At 37.7% G+C, this 22500-nt stretch overlaps 1 protein-coding gene across 3 annotated transcripts in view; it reads left to right on the top strand.

Moving 5' to 3' along the window:
* LOC106878278 (uncharacterized) overlaps positions 1–22500 on the top strand; it is a 213508-nt gene that overhangs the window by 103276 nt on the left and 87732 nt on the right. For all 3 annotated transcript variants that reach the window (XR_016238985.1, XM_089345481.1, XM_089345480.1), the window contains exons 8-10: positions 4401–4446; positions 9154–9224; positions 13659–13758. Coding sequence is in view for 2 of the 3 variants with exons in the window: in XM_089345481.1 (XP_089201607.1) it covers positions 4401–4446; positions 9154–9224; positions 13659–13758 (217 nt within the window). In the remaining variant the exon portion in view is untranslated. The remainder of the gene's footprint in view (positions 1–4400; positions 4447–9153; positions 9225–13658; positions 13759–22500) is intronic.

Raw genomic sequence — 22500 nt, 5'->3', positions numbered from 1 at the left:
CCTATTGTATTCCTGTGAAACTTGGACCTGTTATGAAAGGCATTTTAAAATGTTAGAAAAATTCCACCAAAAATGCCTTCGTCATATTTTAAGAATTAAATGGAATTCTTTTACTCCAAACACAGATATCCTTGCATCTGCAGGCATCCCCTCAATTAAAGCCATGATTTTGAGGAACCAATTGAGATGGTGTGGCCATATTGTTCGAATGGCAGATGAACGCATGCCGAAACAGCTGTTTTATGGTGAGCTGGCAGAGGGGAAACGTTATCGGCATAAACCTAAAAGAAGGTTTAAGGATGGCATAAGGACTGCTATGAAGTCAATTGGAATGGCTCCAAAAGATATAGAAGTCCTCGCTTCAGATCGAGTTGGATGGCGAACAAGGGTGTGGAGTGGAGTGAAAGCATTTGAAGAGGCCAGGATGATGCAAGCAGGGCTCAAGAGACATTTATGGAAAAAGGTGAAGACTGAGAAGGTGAATGACAAGGACCTTTTTGTGTGCACAGTCTGTGACAGACCATGTCTGTCCTTGGCTGGCCTCAAATCTCACCTGCGAACCCATGGAAAACAAACCTCACCCAGCTATTCTGATTATATGTCTGTGCACACGTTTGAATGTGGTGTGTGCCAGAGGGTTTGCAAATCCAATGGGGGTCTTAAAAGACATGTTAGGATCCACAATGAGCAGAACTTACTTGCAGGTATTGGTAGTGCAAATCAGAGGTGCAATCTGTGTGGGTGTTTTTTCAAAACACTGTCTGGTTTAAAAAGCCACATCAGACGCCATGAAAGGGCTAAGGTGTAGGTGCAGGAGATGGTCAAACTCTGTTTAAGGAGTAGACAACCACCATATATATATATATATATATATATATATATATATATGTATGTATATATATATATATATATATATATATGTATGTATGTATGTATATATATATATATATATATATGTATGTGTATATATATATATATATATATATGTATGTATATATATATATATATATATATATATATGTATGTGTATATATATATATATATATATATATATATATATATATATGTATGTATATATATATATATATATATATATATATATATATATATATATATATATATATATGTATGTGTATATATATATATATATATATATATATGTATGTATATATATATATATATATATATATATATATATATATATATATATATGTATGTATATGTATACACATCATCATCATTGTCATCATTTATTGTCCATTGTTCATGCTGGCATGGGTTGGATGGTTTGACTAGGGCTGGAAAGCTGTAGCAGACTCTTGTCTGATTTGGTATGGTTTCTACGGCTGGATGCTCTTCCTAATGACAACCACTCTGAGAGTGTAATGGGTGCTTTTTTGTGCCACCAGCATGGGTGCCATGTGCATGACACCAATATCTACCATGACTACGGTTTTATTTGGATTGATGGGTCAGTCTTCTTCTCAAGCAGGTCATAATGCCAAAGGTTTCAGTCATTCATTATTTCCTCCATGGAGCCCAGCACTTGAAAGGAGCTTTTCACATGTCACCGGCATCAGCCACTTTGCATCTGTGAGGCCCAATGCTTGAAAGGTGCCAGTTATGTGACACCAGCATCAGCCATGTCTACAATTTCACTTGACTTGATGGGTCTTCTCAAGCACAGCATATTTCCAAAGGCCTTGGTGTCATTGCCTCTGTGAGGCCGAAAGTTCAAAGATCATGCTTCATCACCTCATCCCATATCTTCCTGGGTCTACCTCTACCACAGGTTCCCTCCACAGTTAGACATTAGCACTTTTTTACACGGCTGTCCTCATCCATATGCATCACATGACCATACCAGCATAGTTGTCTCTCTTGCACACCACATCTGATGCACCTTATGCCCAACTTTTCTCTCAAGCTGCTTACTCTTTGTCAAACATGCACACTGACATTGCACATCCAGCAAAGCTTACTGGATTTATTTCTATCAAGCCTACACATGTCCTTAGTTGTCACATCCCTTGTCTCACTGCCACATAGCTTAGATGTTCATACACAGGCATCATACAAACTGCTTTCACTCTGAGGGAGAGGACCTTTGTTGCTAGCAGAGGTAGGAGCTCTTTGAACTTTGCACAGCCTATTCTTTTCCTCACAGCTATGCTCTCGGAAACTATCGACTACCTCTAACTTATCCTTCTAGAAGTTGATGGAGTCTATTTTCTGTACATTTTTGGTATTTATTGTACCTGTGCATCTTCCACACACAAAAGCTATTTTCTCTGTTAACCTTCCTCTGATATTGCTGCACCTCTTATGTGTCCACAGCTTACACCAGGTACATCTTATGGAGTTCCTACTTACACCTTTTCTATAGATTGAACATGACCATCTACCTGAAGGGATTTATAATTTGTTTGTGTTCCTACTCTCTAAGAATTTGATTTTTGGTAGGTTAACTAGAAAGCCCTTTGAATCTAGACCTTGCTTCTATACCTGAAACTAGTTCTTCTCTAGTTCTGGTAGTGATTCAGCTATAAGAACAAGGTCATCTGCATAAAAGAGCTTCCAGGGGCAGCCAGTCTTACATATATACATATATATATGCCATGATAGATCGCTAGCCTCTAAACCTTTTTCTATTTTCGCTCCCTGTTTATTTCTGTGTTCCTTTCTGTCAAAGAGCATAGGCTTGAAATATAAAAGACTTTCTGACTTCCCAAGCATTAAACTAATACATCTGTTTGTTGTTTACACACTTGTCTTCGTCTTTTGTTTTTGCCATGAGGCAGGAAAGTATACTAGTCCTTATATATTTAATACTCTATACTTAATACTCAATATTTCATATATTCAATAAGACATTCAATACTTCATTTCATTTTACTATTTATATTATATTATATATTCTATATCCCACATTAATTTTATAAGAATATAAATAAAACATAAAAAAACAGACAGAGTTGGAACTCTTTTAAATAATATATATATGTGTGTGTGTGTGTGTGTATGTATGTATGTATGTATGTGTATATATTCATATATATTGGTGCAGGTATGGCTATGTGATAAGAAGCTTGCTTCTCAACCACACGGTTCTGGATTCAGTCCCACTGCATGGCACTTTGGGCAAGTGTCTTCCACTATAGCCTCAGGCTAACCAAAGCTTTGGTCGACCAGAGGCAATAATAGAAGACACTTGCCCAATGTGCCATGCAGTGGGACTGAATCCAGAATCATGTGGTTGAGAAGCAAGCTTCTAACTACAAAGCCTCACCTGTCCAGTTCCTAATAATAATTAATTATAAAAATATAATAGAATTTTATTTAAACATTGAGTGGCTATGAGGGTCCAACCAAGTAAAAGGGGAACCAAATGGGTCCATTAGCAAAAATAAAAAATTAAAAATAGTTGAGAACCACTGCTCAAGCCATCGAGTATTTTTTACCTTTTACTTGTTTCAATTATTAGACTACGACCATTCTGGGGCATCTCCTTGAAGAATTTTTTATCAAAGGCATCAACTCCACAACTTGCTTTTTTAAAAGCCTGATACTTATTCTATCAGTCTCTTTTGCCAAACTGCTAAGTTACAGCAGCACCAGTTGTTAAATCTTTGGTTGGCCCAAGGGTATAGTAGAAAATACTTGCACAAGGTGCCACACAGTGGGAGTGAACCCAAAACTATGTGGTTGGGAACCAAACTTCTTACCACACAGTCACACCAGCAAAAATCAGAATAATAGTGGCCCTTCTAAGAAATGAGTTCTGTGAGACGGAGTGGCTGCTGCAGTAGGTGTCTGCTATTCTCCAGGCAATGCCATCACTGTTATGACCATAGAGTGTGGATGAGCATGCCATTTGTTCTGAGGTATCTGGCCCATTGACCCTCCCTCTCCACCTTCTACTGCTTAACCACCCCTATTTCTTTTTTTTTTTCTTTTTTTTTTCCTTTTTCTGTTTCTTTGTTTCTTGGTATTTAAATGTTATTAATAAAATTTCTGAAATTATATAAAGGTTTATATCCATCTAAAATCACACGAAAATTTTATTTTACTTCTTATTAAGAGATTTGTTTTCTAAATCCAGAACAGTGTAAGAAGATACAAAATAATCTACAAAAGGGAAAGGAAAAGAATGACCCTTCCTTCAGGACATTTGAAAACAGGAAAAGGAAAAGGGGTCATAATCCCAATATATAGAAATACAAACTAAAACTGCAACTTTGTTTCACTTTCCTTTTCCTTTTGTGTTTACTTTGTATCTTTTTGTATTGTTCCAACTTTACGCCACAAATCTCTTTAAAGTTATACTACACAATGCTTCACCAAATCTATGCCATTTTAACTTCTTATTATAAATTTATATGTTGCTTTTTTTTCTCCAGAATTACTCTTTGAAAGGCTTTATAGCAGAAATAGCTACCATATAAGGTATGATATCTTCCTACTTGCTTACCCAGCTATCATGATCATTAATAACTACTATATAAGATTTTATATACCTATCTAACCCTGTGCATGCATAGCTGTGTGATTAACATGTTAACTGCCACATGTTCTGCTGGTGGATCATTGCAAACTTCACACAACCACCATAAGCTGCACCGGTGGTACATTTTCATAATTTGAGAAAATGCTTTATTCTCAAGCTAAATAAAATCACTGTCTTCCACACATACAAGGTTGTCCTTTCAGGTGCTGGGGTCGCTTAAAAAGCACCAATGCCGGTGCTGTGTAAACACACTCATACCAGTGGCATGTAAGAAGCACCTGGCACACTCCGTTAAGTGGTTGGTGTTAGGAAGGGCATCCAGTCATAGAAACCATACCAAAGCAGACAGTTGGAGTCTGGACAACTCCGTGCTTGCTGGCTCCATGTCAAACTGTCCAATTCATACCAACATGTAAAAGCAAACATTAAACAATGATGATGATGTTCGAGATAGTTTTGAGAGTATTTAAATAACATGAGTGTTAAATATTAAAGTTTAATTATGAAATATCATAAAAATGTCAAAAAATTATATTTTCTTGTAATTAAATAGCATGCAATGTGACCATGTGAAATACGTGGCATCACTGGTAAGTTCTAGTGACAGGCCGTAGTAGTTAATGTGTTAAGAACCTTACTCCAGAATCCTTTGCTTCTGGGTTTGATCCAAGCATGTGTGGCATGTTGAGCAAGTCAGTCTTATACCATTTAGCCTTGGGTTGATCAATATATGTGAGCAGAATATTTAAGATGGAAACTGTATTGTTGTTTGTTATACTTATAACTAAGACCATTTCCTGAGTTTTGTAGTTCAATACTGATCAAAAGCAAAAAAAGAAAAAAACCAGACTAGCATGGTTGTTTGATAAGAAGTTTGCTTTAAACCACATGGTTCCGGGTTCAGTCCCACTGCGTGGCACCTTGGGCAAGTGTCTTCTACTATATCCTCAGGCTGACCAAAGCTATGTGAGTGGATTTGGTAGATAGAAACTGAAAGAAGCCTGTCATGTATATAATGAATTGACCCCAGTAATTATCTTTTGTTAAGTCTGGTGCTTATTCTATCGGTTTCTTTTTGCTGAGCCACTAAAGCTTCTTTCAGTTTCCATGTACCAAATCCACTCACAAGGCTTTGGTTAGATCAGTCTATGGTAAAAAGACACTCCCACAAGTGCCATGCAGTGGGAACACACCTGAAACCACATCTTTTTTTATCTTTAATTATTTACCTTTTACTTCTTTCAGTCATTAGACTGTGACCATGCTGGAGCACTGCCTTTAAGAATTTCACCAGTACCTATTTTTTTTAAGCCTAGCACTTATTCTATCAGTCTCTTTTACTGAACCACTATGGTGGTGGGAGACAAACACGGACACAAATACACGCATTTATATCTATCTATCTATCTGAAGCTTGCTTCCCAACCACATGGTCCCGGGTTCAGTCCCACTGCATGGCACCTTGGGTAGGTGTCTTCTACTATAGCTTCAGGCTGACCAAAGCCTTGTGAGTGGATTTGGTAGATGGAAACTGAAAGAAGCCTGTCATATATGTATGTGTGTGTGTGTCATATACATATATATGTCATATATACATTTATGTCATATATATATATATATATATATATATATATATATATATATATATATGTATGTATGTATCATGTGTCTGTGCTTGCCCCCCCCCCAACTATTGCTTGACAACCAATGTTGGTGTGTTTACAACCCCATAATTTAGTGGTTCGGCAAAACAGACTGATAGAATAAGTTCTAGGCTTACAAAGAATAAATCCTGGGGTCGATTTGTTCAACTAAAAAACCCTTTAATGCAGTTCTCCAGTATGACTACAGTCAAAAGAACAAAACAAGTAAAAGAATAAAATATATATATGATGGGCTTCTTTCAGTTTTCGTCTACCACATCCACTCACAAGGTTTTGATTGGCTCAAAGCTATAGTGGAAGATACCTGCCCAAGGTATTACGGAGTGGGACTGAACCCAGAACCATGTGGTTGAGGAGCAGTCTTCTTACCACACAGTCATCCTTGCCTTTCTGATATTTGCATAATTTTCTTACTATGTTTACCGTAGGCACAGGCATGGTTGTGTGGTAAGAAGCTAGCTTCCCAACTACATGGTTTGTGGTTCAGTCTCACTGCTTGGCACCATTGGCAAGTGTTTTTTATATAGCCTCAGGTTCCGGGTTCAGTCCCACTGTGTGGTACCTTGGGCAAGTGTCTTCTACTATAGCCTCAGGCTGGCCAAAGTCTTGTGATGGACTTCGTTGACGGAAACTGAAAGAAGCCTGTCATGTGTGTGTGTGTGTATCTTTGTGTCTGTGTTTGTCCCCACCACTGCTTGACAACCAGTGTTGGTGTGTTTACATCCCTATGACCTAGTGGTGCAGCAACAGTGATCAATAGAATATGTACCAGGCTTTCAAAAACAAGAATACTGGGACCACAACATGGCTGCAGTCTAACGACTGGAACTAGTGAGAAGATCTTCCTATTCTATTAAATTTAAAATATATATTCTGGTATTCTAATTCATTCTTTTATTCCTTTACCTGTTTCAGCCATTTGACCACAGCCATGCTAGACCACTGCCTTTCAGTCAAACAAATCAAACCCCAGAACTTATTCTTTGTAAGCCTAGTACTTATTCTATCGGTCTCTTTTGCCAAACGGCTAAGTTACAGGGATGTAAACACACCAATGCTGGTTGTCAAGCGATATAGGGGGACAAACACAAACGCACAAACAAATACATACATTATATATATATAAGATGGGCTTCTTTTAGTTTCCATCTACCAAATCCACTCACAAGGCTTTGGTCGGCCCGTGGCTGTTGTAGAAGACACTTGCCCAAGGTTCCACGCAGTGGGACTGAGTCTGGAACCATGTGGCTGGAAAGCAAGCTTCTTACCACACAGCCACACCTGTGCCTAACCACCTCCTCTCACTGCTTGAAAACCTGTGTTGGTTTGTTTACATCTCCAGTTGAATAAAGAGACCACTACAATATGTACCAAACATAAAAATAAGTACTGGGGTTAATTTGTTCAACTAAACCCTTCATGCTGTTGCTCCAGCATGGCTGCAGTTCCATGACTGAAAGAAATAAAAGATTAATCACATAAAAATATTTTGAGCACTTTTATTCTTTTATTGTTTCAATTTACTCTTTTACTATTTTGCTTATTTCAGTCATTTGATTGTGGCCATGCTAGAGCACCGCCTTTAGTTGAGCAAATCGACTCCAGGACTTATTCTTTGTAAGCCTAGTACTTATTCTATTGTCCTCTTTGCCAAACCACTAGGTTACAGGGACGTAAACACACCAGCATCGGTTGTCAAACAACGGTGGGGGGACAAATACAGACACACAAACATATACACACACACATACATATATATATGTATACATGTCTCTTAAAGGATAGAGCTCAAAATCAATGCATTGAAGATACTTTATTGCAGCAACAATTATAATAACAGAAACAACCACAATAAGCCAAACCTATGCACATTTCAATAGGGTATCCCGGAAAAATAAACCACATCATAAGATGTCTCGTAAAATATTGTAACAAATTACAACATATTACAAATTTCTGGATACTCCATCTCATCAGGGTCGCATTATTGCCATCACCAATACTATTATTAGCAAAACACACACATCATCCAAGAGGGTGAAAGAATAATCGACGGCACGCAACCTACCATCGTTATTTTCTTACAGAATGTAAACAAACCAGTCAACCGAAATCCAGCGACGTACACCGCCCGGTTTACAGCGTAGTTACAGGGATGTAAACACACCAATGCTGGTTGTCAAGCGATATAGGGGACAAACACAAACGCACAAACAAATACATACATTATATATATATAAGATGGGCTTCTTTTAGTTTCCGTCTACCAAATCCACTCACAAGGCTTTGGTCGGCCCGAGTCTGTAGTAGAAAGCACTTGCCCAAGGTGCCACGTAGTGGGACTGAACCAGGAACCATGTGGTTGGTAAGCAAGCTACTTACCACACAGCCACTCCTATGCCTATTTTATTTTAAGTTGTTATTACAAATCTTTCATTAATATTTAATTTTGCCTAAGGCAGTCAGCTGGCAGAATTGTTTGCACACTGGGCAAAATACCTCACTGTATTTTGTCTAACGTTACATTCTGGGTTCAAATTCCACCAAAGTCATGCTCGATACCACCAACTGACGACAATGACCTTTCCGCATACAACATCAACCACATGTACGGGGTGCTGCTGGAGGTGGCTTCCTCATACAGCAGAGACAATGACAACCACTCGGGATCAACTCAGGTCAACTTTCGTTTTCATTCTTTCAAGGTCAAAAAAATAAATTCCAGTTGAGTACAGGGGTCGATGCAACTGACTTACCCACTCCCCCAAAATTATTGGCCTTGTACTAAAATTGCAAACCAATATTTAATTTTGCCTTTTACATCTGTTAATTTCTGTTGCAGTTTTGTAAGATTTGTTTCATTCTGTGAATTTTATGGAGATTTGATATTTTATATCTTTGTGATATTATCTATTTCTCTTCTTTATTTTGTGTAGTTTTTTTCTTGTTATTTTATTGAAGTGTTTCTAATTTATTTTTCAGACTTCTATTTCAGTGTCTGACTCTTTTGTCTGAAGTACCAACGTTTTTTAGTCACTTTCATTCAGTTTATGGTAAGTTGATCACAAAGGCAACTTGGTCATTGCTATCACCATGGTGATAATGATAATAATCATCATCATCACCATGATTTTTTTTCTGTTTGAGCCAGTTCATTATATGTATATATATATATATATATATATATATATATACGAGTATATATATATTTACATATTTACATACATTATATATATGTGAGCGTGTGTGTGTCAGGTGCAAGCATGGCTGTGCGGTAAGAAGCTTACTTCTCAACCACGTAGTTCTGGGTTCAGTTTCACTGCATGGCACCTTTAGCAAGTGTCTTTTACTGTGACCTCGAGCCAATCAAAGTATTGTGAATGGATTTGGTAGGCAGAAACTGAAAGAATCCTATCGTGTGTGTGTGTGTTTATGTCTGTGTTTGTCTCCCACCTCTGCTTGACAACTGGTGTGTTTACATACCTGTAATTTAGCAGTTTAGCAAAAGAGACTGATAGAATAAGTACTAGGCTTAAAAAAATAAGTCCAGTGGTCAAGTTTTGCAACTAAAACCCTTCAAAGCAGTGCCCCAATATAGCCACAGTCTAATGACTGAAACAAGTTAAAGATAAATGATATATATATATATATATATATAAATATATATATATATATAGATATATATAAATATATATATATATAGATATATATATATATACATATATATATATATATATATATATTTATTTTTACATACATTACATGTATATATACATTTTATACAAATATACTTGCATACGTTAATATATACATTTTATATACACAAATGTATACATTAAATCAATACTGGACCAGACATTCTCCCAAACTTAAAAGTCACCCTGATATCCATTGGGTACACTAGTAAATTCATCTGCCACAAACCATATAACCATAACCATACCAACAGTGCAACCTTAACAATTCCCGGCACCAACCTGCTTCCAAAATGAGAAAGTTCTCTCTTAATCAAGCTGAATCTGGCAAAAGAAATCAAAACAAAATCCTTTGGCTATCACTCAGAACCAACAACTGTTGTTATCTCATCACACAAACACAACCATTGCTATCATTCACCGACAAATCCAACTCAATAATAATGTTGAATGAGCAAGATCTCTCACACTTCACGAATCGAAAAAAAAGTATCATATCTCCAAGACCTTGCATACAGAGAAAAGAATATGTTTAGCATTTGGTGAAATGCGTTAGACCCAGACATTTTGGATGTGAAAGTATATATGTTGGGTTATGTACTACACAGAACTGACTGCAGAATATGGAAACAAGGGGTAGCACTTTCATCCTTGATAACCTAGCAACAAATGTCCTCCTCTCCCACTCCAACACAGTGTGGGGTTTACTAATAATGCATGTGCTTGACCTCAATTTGATCATAGGCATTACCTACCATCCTCCTGATGTAGTTAACCATGGAGGTAACTTCTGGGGTGTTTTGTTACACATAAATTAAACCCTAAGTGAGGCCAGCCCACAGGCCAATGTACTTTTAACAGAGGACTTTAATTTCCCTAGTTTCAGCTGGCCTGAGGGCTGTATCCAATGTGAAACTAAACAACTAAACAGGAGAGATAAGAATGCTTTCCTCAATACCACTAAGGACTTCTTCATGCAACAAATTATTACCAGTCCAACTAGGGGAAATAGCATACTTGACTTGGTCTTACCACCAATACAGACTTCATTCACATCACTCAGGTCATGTCAGCCGCTATTTTGGACTGCAACATTATACAATTATCTATATATGGTTCAAAGGGAGCAACACATACAAATAACATAAAACATTACTCACCCCTTGTGAACTTGAATTTCCGGAAGGCCAAGTAGAAGGAAATCAAAACTGAAATCCTCAAAACAAACATATTGGCAACCTCTGTGTTAATGAGAGAGTGAAATTTCTGTACGAAGACTTAATCAAGATCTGTTGGAAACCTCATATAAACATGCCTATTCCCACAAGAGTTCAATTCTATGAGATGAACGGATACTAATGCATAACAGAACCAAACTAACAAAACATCTAAAAAAAAACAGATTTTCTCAGCAGATAACATTAAGAAAAAAAAAGGACAACAAAGAACATTGAAATGGATCTAAAAATATCTTATGTAAAAGAAATTTTGCTAAGGAAACAACAAGCAATAGAGAATATAAGAACTAATCCTAAGTTCTTTTTCCACTTTGCTTCACAAAAATCATATACACTTAACCAGATTGGACTTAGATAAAGTTGCTTGTCACAACTATCACAACACCATAATACTATTCTTAATAATTTCTTGTGAGGAATGGAAACTGACTGCATATAACTTGGATTTTGCTAAAGTGTTTTGACAAGATCATGGAATCATCTGTCAGGTTAACGGATCTTGGTATCACAGAAAAACTCAGAGACTGCTTATGAGGTAGGAATCAATCTGATGCTGTGAATGGTTTACTCTCTGCAAAGTTACCTGTAGTAAGTGGTGTTCCTCAGGGCATGGTTCTTGGACCATTATTATTTATCTCGTATATTAATGATTCATTGCATTTATGCACACTCAAGTCAACAATATAACAGTGCATTTTCCCAACCTATAATTAACAAAATATTACATAATCTAAGAGGTAAGACTTATCCCTACTTAAACATGGATGTTCCGTTAGAACAAACTATACTGTGGTAGTTACAATGAGAGACACTCTCATATTGACTTTTTGATGCAAAATACACTCGGCACTTGTTCTAACATTGCTATCTCTAGCAGTCAAGCGATCATCATTGACAAAATCAAGGAAGGTCGAAATTACACAATCTGGTGGTCTCAGCTCTGGAGGTGGCAGAGATTTATCTCCCCACTGGCAATTTAAACAAGACTGCATTTCTGCATCAAAAAACCAATATGAGAGTTTCTCTCATGATATCTACTGCAGAACATCCATATTTAAGTGGGGATAAATATTACCTCTCAGTATTAATGCTGCCCCTGTCGCTAATATATGGGGGGGGGGGGGGGGGGGGGTACCCAAAAGAAACCATAATTTTGCAGTATTATTTTATTCATTTAGTATTACATGCTTACACTTTTATCACCTTCAAAGTATTCTCTATTTGAAGCAATGTCCAAAGCAATGCTGGAACTCTTGCAAAGTGATGTCTTTTAACGCCGCCATAGTTTTTTTCTTCACCTCTTCTACATCTGCAAAACGTTTTCCTTTAAGGACTTTTTTCATTCGGGGGAACAAAAAAAGGTTGCAGGGAGCAAGATCAAATGAATAGGAAGGGCGGGTAAGCAGGATCATACCATTTTTGGTCAAAAACTGTCTCGCACTCAAAGTGGTGTGTGCAGTTACATTGTTATGATGAAACCACCATTCGCCACTTTGCCACAGGTCAGGGCATTTTTGTCTCATATGCTTCAGAATTGCCAAGTAAAATGTCTGATTGATAATTTGACCAGGAGGAATAAATTCTGTGTGGACAATTCCTTTTGTATCGATGAAATAAATCAGCATCATCTTGACATTGAACTTCACTTGACGTGCTTTTTTGGGGTGTGATGACCTCAAATACATCCATCGATTTGATTGCTACTTTGTTTCTGGGTTGTAGCCATAGCCCCGGCTTTCATCAGAAAGGTTCAGATCAACTTCCAACTGTTCTTTCAGTTCACCACATGAATTCAGTCGTGACTGCTTTTGATCTTCCATAAACAGGTGAGGCACAAATATTGCAGCAGTTCTTTTCATTCACAATTCCTCACATAAAATTCATTGTCAGGAGCTCCAGGACACACCAGTCATATCAACAAGTTCGTCAATTGTTCGGCGACAGTTCTCCAAGATCAGTTCATGAATTTTCATGAAGTTTTCATTTGTTAGGGAGGTCAATGATAGCTCTGAACAAAGTTGGTCTTCAAGCAACAAGTGACCATTTCCTAAAGCATGGAAACCACTCATAAACTTGTGTTTTGCTCATGGCAGCATCCATGTATGCTGTTTGAAGTATGATAATTGTTTCAGCTGCCATTTACCCCGGTAGAAAACAGAATTTCACACAAGCATGCTGTTCCTTTGTTTCAAGCATCACAAAAATTAGCAGAGAGGGGAAAAGCACTGCAAAATAAAGACACACTATGTGGCAGTACGACTTCAGCCTATGAAGCCAGTCGTGTCTGTATTTGTCCCCTTATCACTGCTTGACAACCAATGTTGGTGTGTTTATTTCTCTGTAACATTAGCAGTTTGGCAAAAGAGGCCAACAGAATAAGTACTTGGCTTTAAAAAAAATAAGTCCTGGGGTCAATTTGTTCAACTAAAAACCCTTCAAGGTGGTGCTTCAGCATGGCCACAGTCAAATGAATGAAACAAGTAAAAGAATTTTAAAAAAATATATATATACATATTTTCTTTGCATCTGTCTCCCTTATCTTTCTTATCTGCAGGAATAGACTCCGTAATTGCTGCACTCAATACCTTACAACAAATGAACCAGAAGAAACTGCTTGTAGATGGACTGACCTTGTTGCGTAATATATTACAGAGGTAGGTAGTTGTTACTGTTGCAGGGACAGTAGTGGTGGTCATAGCTGTATTGTCATTCTACTATATATATATATGTATGTATGTATGTATGTATGTAGATAGATAGATAGATAGATATGTAGGTCTGGCTGTGTAGTAAGAAGCTTGCTTCCCAGCCACATGGTTCCAGGTTCAGTCCCAGTACATGGCACCTTGGGCAAGTGTCTTCTATTATAGCTTTGGACCAACCAAAGCCTTGTGAGTGGATTTGGTAGACGGAAACTGAAAGAAGCCTGTCATGTATATATCCAAGTGTGTGTGCCTTTGTGTCTATGTTTGTCCCCCAACACTGCTTGACAACTGATGTTGATGTGTTTATGCCCCCCCACCACCACCACCAACACTTAGAATAAGTACTAGGCTAAAACAAAATAAATCCTGGGGTCATTTGTGTGTGTGTGTGTGTGTGTTTGTTTCCCACAACCACTTAACAATTCGTGTTGGTACTTTTACATTCCCATAACATAGCAGAAAAAAACGATAGAATAAGTACCAGCTTTAAAAAAAAGAAAGCACTTGTTCCAGTCATTAAACTGTGGCCATGCTGGAGCACTGCCTTGAAGAACTTTCTTTACTCAAATGAATTGACACTGGTGCTTATTCTATCAGGTTCTTTTGTTGATCTGCTAAGTTACAGGGATGTAAAACACCAACACTAGTTGTCAAGTGGTGGTGGGGAAACAAACAGACACAAGCACACACATTGTGATATATATGATGAGCTTCTTTCAGTTTCCACTACCAAGTCCATTGACAAGGCTTTGGTCAGCCTGGTGCTATAGTAGAAGCCACTTGCCCAAGGTGCCATGTAGTGGGACTGAACCTGGAACCATGTGGTTAGGAAGCAAAGTTCTTTGCAACACAGCCATTCCTACACCTATATATATGTCTGTATGTATTGTATGCTTGAAGGCACATGGTTCAATGGTTAGAACGTTAGACTCACAATCATGAGGTAGTGAGTTCAATTCCCAGGCTAACCTGTGTGTTGTGTTCTTCAGCAACCCATTGCTCCAGTTCCCTCAGCTGTAGAAATGAATTGCGACATCACTGGTGCCAAGCTGTATCAGCCTTTGCCTTTCCCTTGGGTAACATCAGTGGCATGGAGAGGGGAAACTGGTATGCATGGATGACTGCTGGTCTTCTGTAAACATTCCTGCCTGGATTTATGCCTCAGATGGGAATTTTCTAGGAGCAATTCCATGGTCATTAATGACCAAAGGGGGTCTATTTATATTTATGTATTGTATATATATATATATGTATTTTTGTAAATGTATAGTCATCTTTATTTTACATCTTTTTTTTTTACCATACTTGCAAGTGTTGAACAAATCTTCAGCATCATTCTCGCACTTGTTACAGGCTTTTATTGTAAAGTTTTGTGAAGTTCTCCATCTTGAATCACTTCTTTTCCCCATATATTTTCACCATGTCTTCCTTGATTTTTCTCTCTTGGACCACTTGAAATTACCTGTTTCTGGGGCTGATAAAATAAAGTACCAGTGATATATTGGAGTAGATGCCTATAAAACAATCTAGATGTGAGTGAAATTTTACTAGAAGACTAACATTAACTTTACCATTCAATTTTCTGGGGTTCATAGAGAAATTACAAGTGATATACTGGGGGTAGATTTAATATTCCTATTAAACATGCTGGATGTGAATGGAATTATAATAGAAGACTAACACAAACTTTACCTTTCATCCTTTTGGGGTTGATAAAATTTAGTAGCAGTGAAATACTGGGGTAGATTTAATATTCCTATAAAACATCCTGGATGTGAATGGAATTATAGCAGAAAATGAAATCAAACTTTATCTTTAATTTTTCTGGGCTTATAAAATTAAGTACCAGTAATCTACTGGGATAGTCTCATTTAATAGTTATCTTTTTTTTCTTATTTGAAATACTGACTACAGTCATTTTATCACATAAAGAGTAGCTTTTAGAATCTTTTTATTCATATGTCATTAAACGTACTAGTGACTGTGTGGTAAGAAGCTTAATTCCCAACAATAGGTGCTGGGGTTGATTCATTTGACTAAAAATTCTTCAAGGCAGTGCCCCAGCATGGCAGCTGCATAATGACTGAAACGAGCATTCCACAGACACGTGTACCCTTAACATAGTTCTCGGTGATATTCAGTGTGACATGGCTGACCCTTTGAATTACAGGCACAACAGAAACAGGAAGTAAGAGTGAGAGAAAGTTGTGGTGAAAGAGTACAGCAGCGTTCGCCACCATCCCCTGCCAGAGCCTCGTGGAGCTTTAGGTGTTTTCGTTCAATAAACACTCACAACGCCCAATCTGGGAATTGAAACCGCGATCCTATGATCACGAGTCCACTGCCCTAACCACTGGGCCATTGTGCCTCCACTGAAAATATCAAATAAACACTGAACATTCCACAAATTATTTTTTTTATTGATAATTAAAAAACATTTACAACCTTATGCTGTTAATTAACATTGACTTTGCCATATGCAATTACCTTGATTATGTAATCAAGTGATACCAATAATTATATGTATTTGTTGAATACAAAAGAAGACAGAGTGTGCTCAATATTTCGGTTAGTTAAGGCAGTGAGCTGACAGAATTGTTAGTATGCCAGATGAAATGCTTAGCGGTATTCTGTCTGTCTTTATGTTCTAAGTTCAAATTCCACCAAGGTCGACTTTGCCTTTCATCCTTTTGGGGTCTATAAATTAAGTACCAGTTGTGTACTGGGATTGATCTAATCGGCTGGCCCCAAAATTTTGTGCCTTGTGCCTAGAGTAGAAAAGAAGTGTGAGCCCACCTGGTAATATGCTTAGTGGCATTTCATCCATCTTCACATTCCGAGTTCAAATTCTGCCAAGGTCAGCGTTGCCTTTCATCCTTTCAGGGTTAATAAATTAAATACCAGTTGAGTACTGGGGTTGATGTAATCAACTTAACCCCCTTCCCTCCCAAAAACATTTCAGGCCTTGTGTCTATAGTAGAAAGGATTATTATTATTTAGGTGGCACGCTGGCAGAATTGTTAGCATGCCAGGCAAAATGCTTAGCAGCATTTTGTCTATCTTCACATTCTGAGTTCAAATTCTGCTGAGGTTGACTTTGCTTTTTGTCCTTTCAGGGTTGATAAAAATAAGTACCAATTGAGCACTGAGGTTGATGTAATAAAATTACCCAAATCCTCAAAATTGCTGGCCTTGTACCTATATCAGAAAGGATTATTATGATTATTATTATTATTGCTTTCATGGCCTGTTGGATAAGGGTGTTTGTCTTTCTACTAACTGATGTTTGGGTTTCAATCCCTGTCCAGAAGGGTGGAGTGTTTTGTCATGATTTTTTTCAATTTCGTGATGGGGGTAGTGCAAAAAAGTTGTGAATGGACATCAAAATAACTGGTGCAAAAATCTTAGAACTTTACGACAATATCTTCTGTCTCCACAAATGCATCCAAAAATAGAAGAAGTGGGGAAAAAAATGCCTCTATTTATTTATTAACTATAAAACACAGTTTTCCTTGCATCTAAAATACAATTCAAACATGTTTTTTATTTTTTCTGTGACTTCATCTTCTGCCTCTACAAATGCCTCAAAATATGCAAAAATACTGTAAATTATCAAATTCAGAAAATTTTTCATGTAGATATAAATTACAGTCCCCCCACCATCTCTCTTTGTGGAGGCAAAAGATGAAGTAACAGAAAAGACATGTTTAAGTTGTATTTTAGAGTAATTTCATCACAGTCATTTAAAAGCTACCTGAAGAAGATGCAAAGAAAACTGTATTTCATCTCCTAATATAAAAACGAGTGTAGTGTTTTTATATATATGTATATATATTTATCCAGAATCATGCTAGACGTGGAGGAAGAGAGAAAATAGTAATCCAGTGAAGGAGAAGTAGTGAGAGTAATAGCCCTGACTGAGAGGGAGTTAGAGAAAGTAAGAGCAGTGAGCGAAAGGAATGGGTGATAGATAAATAAGGAAGGAAGGGGTGAAAAAAAAATCAGCGTTTCAACTCTGTGTGAGTATGTGTGTGCGTGTACAAGGGAAGTGTGTGAATGTTTGTATGTGTGATTATGTACCTCCTTTTGCACCTTATTTATTTATATATAAAATACTATAATTAGCCATCATTTTTGATAGTACAGGGTCATCTAAGTAGTTAATAAATAAGTAGAGGTGTTTTTTTTCCCACTTTTTCCATTTTTCCATGCATTTGTAGAGACAAGATATTGTCACAAAGTTCTAAGATTTTACACCAGTTATTTTGCCAACCAGGAGCCCATACATGTTCAGATTAGACGAAGGAAATGGAGATGGATTGGGGACACACTGCGGAAAGAACCCTCAAATGTGACACAAGCACTTGACTGGAACCCGCAGGGGAAGAGGAAGTGAGGACACCCGAAGCAGACATGGAAGCGGAGCATTTTGGATGAGCTCAGGATCATCGACCTGACATGGGAAACAGCCAAGAAACAGGCCTAATGACTGCAAAAAGTGGAAAATAACTGTTGAGGCCCTATGCTCCACAAGGGACAAAAAAAATGGATTTTGATGTCCATTCGCAACTTTTCTGCACTACCAGCATGAAATTAAAAATCGTAAAAAAACTCTTCACCCTACTGTCCAGTTTTAAATATAGTTGGGTTTTTTTCTGTCTATCTTTACATTCTGAGTTCAAACTGTACCGAGATCAACTTCATCTTTCATCCTTTCAGGGTTGATAAATTAAGTACCAGTTGAGTACTGGAGTCAATGTAATCATCCAAACCCCTCTTGCCAAAAACTTCAGGCCTTGTGCCTATAGTAGAAAGGATTATTATTATTAAGGTGGCAAACAGGCAGAGTCATTAGCATACTGAGCAAAATACTTAGTGGCATTATATTCATCTTTCTGTTCGTAGTAGTTAAGAGCGCGGGCTACTAATCCCAAGGTTCCGAGTTCGATTCACGGCAGCGACCTGATTAATAATAGTAATAATAATAATAATAATAATAATATAATAATAATAATAGTAACATCGATAGGAATGAGAACCCAGGTTCGAAATTTCCCCAAGACACCTGACGAAGGCTGGAGGGTATATCAGCCGAAACGTTGTGTTAACAACAAACAAGATGAGGACGAATATCCGTCAAATGTAAATAATATATATATATACACATACAAATATATATATATATATATATATATATATATATATATATATATATGTATGCAAATATATACGTACATATATATAGAGAGAGAGAGAGACTATGCCTTTCATCCTTTTAGAGTTGATAAAAACAAGTACCAGTTGGACACTGGAGTCGATGTAATTGACTTACTCCCTCTTCTGAAATTGCTGGCCTTGTGCCAATATTTCGGTTAGTCTCATCCATCACAAAATCCACCACTACACCATTAGGTTACCACCACCATCACAACTCCCAGCATCACAACCACAACCATCACAGACATGACAATCACCACCACAACTACTACCACCACCACCATAACTGCTACTCTCACCATCACAACCACAACCACAACCACCACGTTCACAACCACAACTACTACCGTTGGCTCTAATGACACCACTAACACTGCACCAACCACAGCCACCACCAGCAACACTATAGAATTATCACCACCTCAAACACCACCACCATCACCACCACCACCACCACCACTGCCATCACCCCCACTCCCACTATATATTTTACAGCTGGCAAGTTTTGGCAGTTTATGTATGTTGTTGCTACGGTAACAATGTTTATGACTTGAGCAAACACAGGAACAGGAAGTGAGCCTATGGCAGCAGCAGCAGCAAGTGTGGTAGTAGGTGGACTGCCATATATGGGCATGGCACCTTGATATCTTATACCCTTTCCTTTACACACACACACACACACACACACACATACATACATACATACATATATATACACACACACACAAACACAGGTAGGAATATACACACACATGTCAACATACGTTTGTATTAACTCAGCTCACATAGATTGTATATTGTGTATATAATCTATCTGTGTACACCATAATACATCCTTGTTGCCATATGTTGAGTCTACACAGAAACACGATCATATATACACCCACACACATACACTAATATATATACATACATATATGTGTGTGTATGTGTTTGATTGTGTTAGTGTGTGTGTGCTGGTATATATGTGTGTGTGTTTGTGTACGTGTTTATGTTTGTATGTGTGTGTTTGTGCATATATATGTGTGTGTGTAAGCATGTATGTGCTTGTGTGCATGTGCTATTTCTTTACTACCCACAAGGGGCTACACACAAAGGGGACAAACAAAGACAGACAAACGGATTAAGTCGATTATATCGATCCCAGTGCGTAACTGGTACTTATTTAATCGACCCCGAAAGGATGAAAGGCAAAGTCGACCTCGGCGGAATTTGAACTCAGAACGTAGCAGCAGACGAAATACCGCTAAGCATTTCGCTAGGCGTGCTAACGTTTCTGTGTGTGTGTGAGCGTGTGCGTTAGAAAGTGGGATGGATAGATGGTTGTGAATACTAAGTTTTTCCCTAGTGAAGAATGTACCACTCCAAGTTGTGATTAGTGACTTTGGAAGAAAATAGCTGGGCGTGAGGAAAAATATGTGATTGGTGTGGTTAGTCCAAATTACTCTGTAAGGAGTATAGGGCCACTTTTTAAAGTTTTTCTGGCATATATATTCCTCCTTAGACATTACAATTTATTAATAAAAAAAAAAGGCATCGGAGGTATGATGCATATCTTGCGCGCACACAAAGATGAAATAAAATTTGATTTAATAATCTCAGACGAATTGATATTTCAACAAAATGAAATCAAGAGTTATTTCCCCTGCTTATTGTTTATGCATATGTAACAAATAAAAAAAAACATTTTGATTCATCACACCAAAATTTGATGAGTTCGAGCCACTCACTCAATGAGTATTTCTGCTAAATTTGGTGAAAATCTGTTCAGCCGTTTTCCAGTAATTTTGCAAACACACAGACAAAGACGAACGGCTACACGACCCTACTTTTGCTTAGACACGCAGGGTAATTAAACACAACTGACATAAACACCTTCCCTCTCCACATATACATAAGCAGAGAGAGAGAGACGGAGAAGGAGAGAACAAGAGAATCATTACGATGTCTGCTGTCAAATAAGTGAGCATCGAATCAATGAACCAAATAGGTTGGGCCAAAACATCTCATATCTTTCCTTGGTCACCCCATGTTTATCTAGCATACACAACACTTGTCAAGGTTCATGGCTTAGTGTTTAGCTTATTTGACTGATGATTGCAAGATTGTGGTTTCAATTCCTGGACCAGGTGATGCATTGTATTCTTGAGGAAAATCCTTAATTTTCATATTGCTCAAGTCCACTAGCTGGTAAAAAGGAGCAAGCACCCTGATCAGGACTGACCACGGGCTAAATAACCACTTTATTCCTCAATAGTGACTACTATAGTATATGTTACATATTGTAGTCTTAGGTACACTATGCCTGAATAAAAGATGAGATTGTCATGGCTAGTAGATATTTGATCATAAATCTGTGAGACGGAGCTGGCATAGGGCTAAATAATCATTATATCCCTTAATAGTGACTACTACAGTATACAATACATGATGTAATCCTAGATACACTATGACTGAATAAAAGTTGGAATGGTCATGATTGCAGCATTTTATTGATAGGTCTGCTGGATCAAGTGTTACCTGGGGCTAACGAACAACCTTTACTTTTAGCCGTCATTTACCATTCAGGCCCTGGGGTAGGAATCTTGCTTCCCAACCACATGGTCCTAAGTTCAACCCCAGAGTGTCCTCTACTTTAGGCTCAGGCCAACCAAAGCCTTTTGTAGACGGAAACTGAAAGAAGCCCGTCTTGTGTGTGTGTGTGTGTATGTATGTATGTATGTATATATATATGTGTGTGTGTGTGTCTGTATATATATATTTATATATGTGGGTGTGTGTGTCCCTCACCACAGCATCATCACCTGGAGTTGGTGTATTGACGTTCACGTAAGTTAGTGGTTCGACAAAAGACACCGATAGAATAAGTACCAGGCTTCAAAAAATGTGCAGGGCTCGATTCGTTCAAGTGAAAACTTCGTAAGACGGTGCTCCAGCATGATCACAGCCTAATGACTGAAACAAGTAAATGAAAAAAACGATTCGTGGAGAAATTGCGACACACACGCACAAATTGAGTGAAGTTGTGTTCTAAGGGAGACAATTCATTTACAAGTACTTATGGTTTACCTGCCCTTTAGACTACTTTTTTTTATCGTAAACATGACGCTATGAAGGTGACCTCAATGCGGGTTTGACCTACTAAAAATTGCAGCTAAACCTCCCTCAGATATCACCTCACAGATTAGAAAAGGAAAAGAGGCGTTGTATTTCTTGATATCAATAAAGACGAGGTGGCCATGACTACCATGACAGATGCAGGTGTGTCTGTATGGTAAGAAGCTTGCTTCCTAACCACATGGTTCCAGGTTCATGTTACATTAGGCAAGTATCGTATCTTCTATTATAGCCTTGGGCCAACCAAAGAATGGGACTAAATATTTTTTACTTTAGGCACAAGGCCCGAAATTTGGGGGAGGGGAGTCAGTCCATTACATTAACCCCAGTATGCAAATGGTACTTAATTTATTGACC

The sequence above is a fragment of the Octopus bimaculoides genome, chromosome 29, assembly GCF_046866305.1.
Source record: "Octopus bimaculoides isolate indiv1 chromosome 29, ASM4686630v1, whole genome shotgun sequence".
In the NCBI taxonomy this organism is placed as follows: Eukaryota; Metazoa; Mollusca; class Cephalopoda; order Octopoda; family Octopodidae; genus Octopus; species Octopus bimaculoides.
This window is presented reverse-complemented; position numbering and strand designations above follow the sequence as displayed.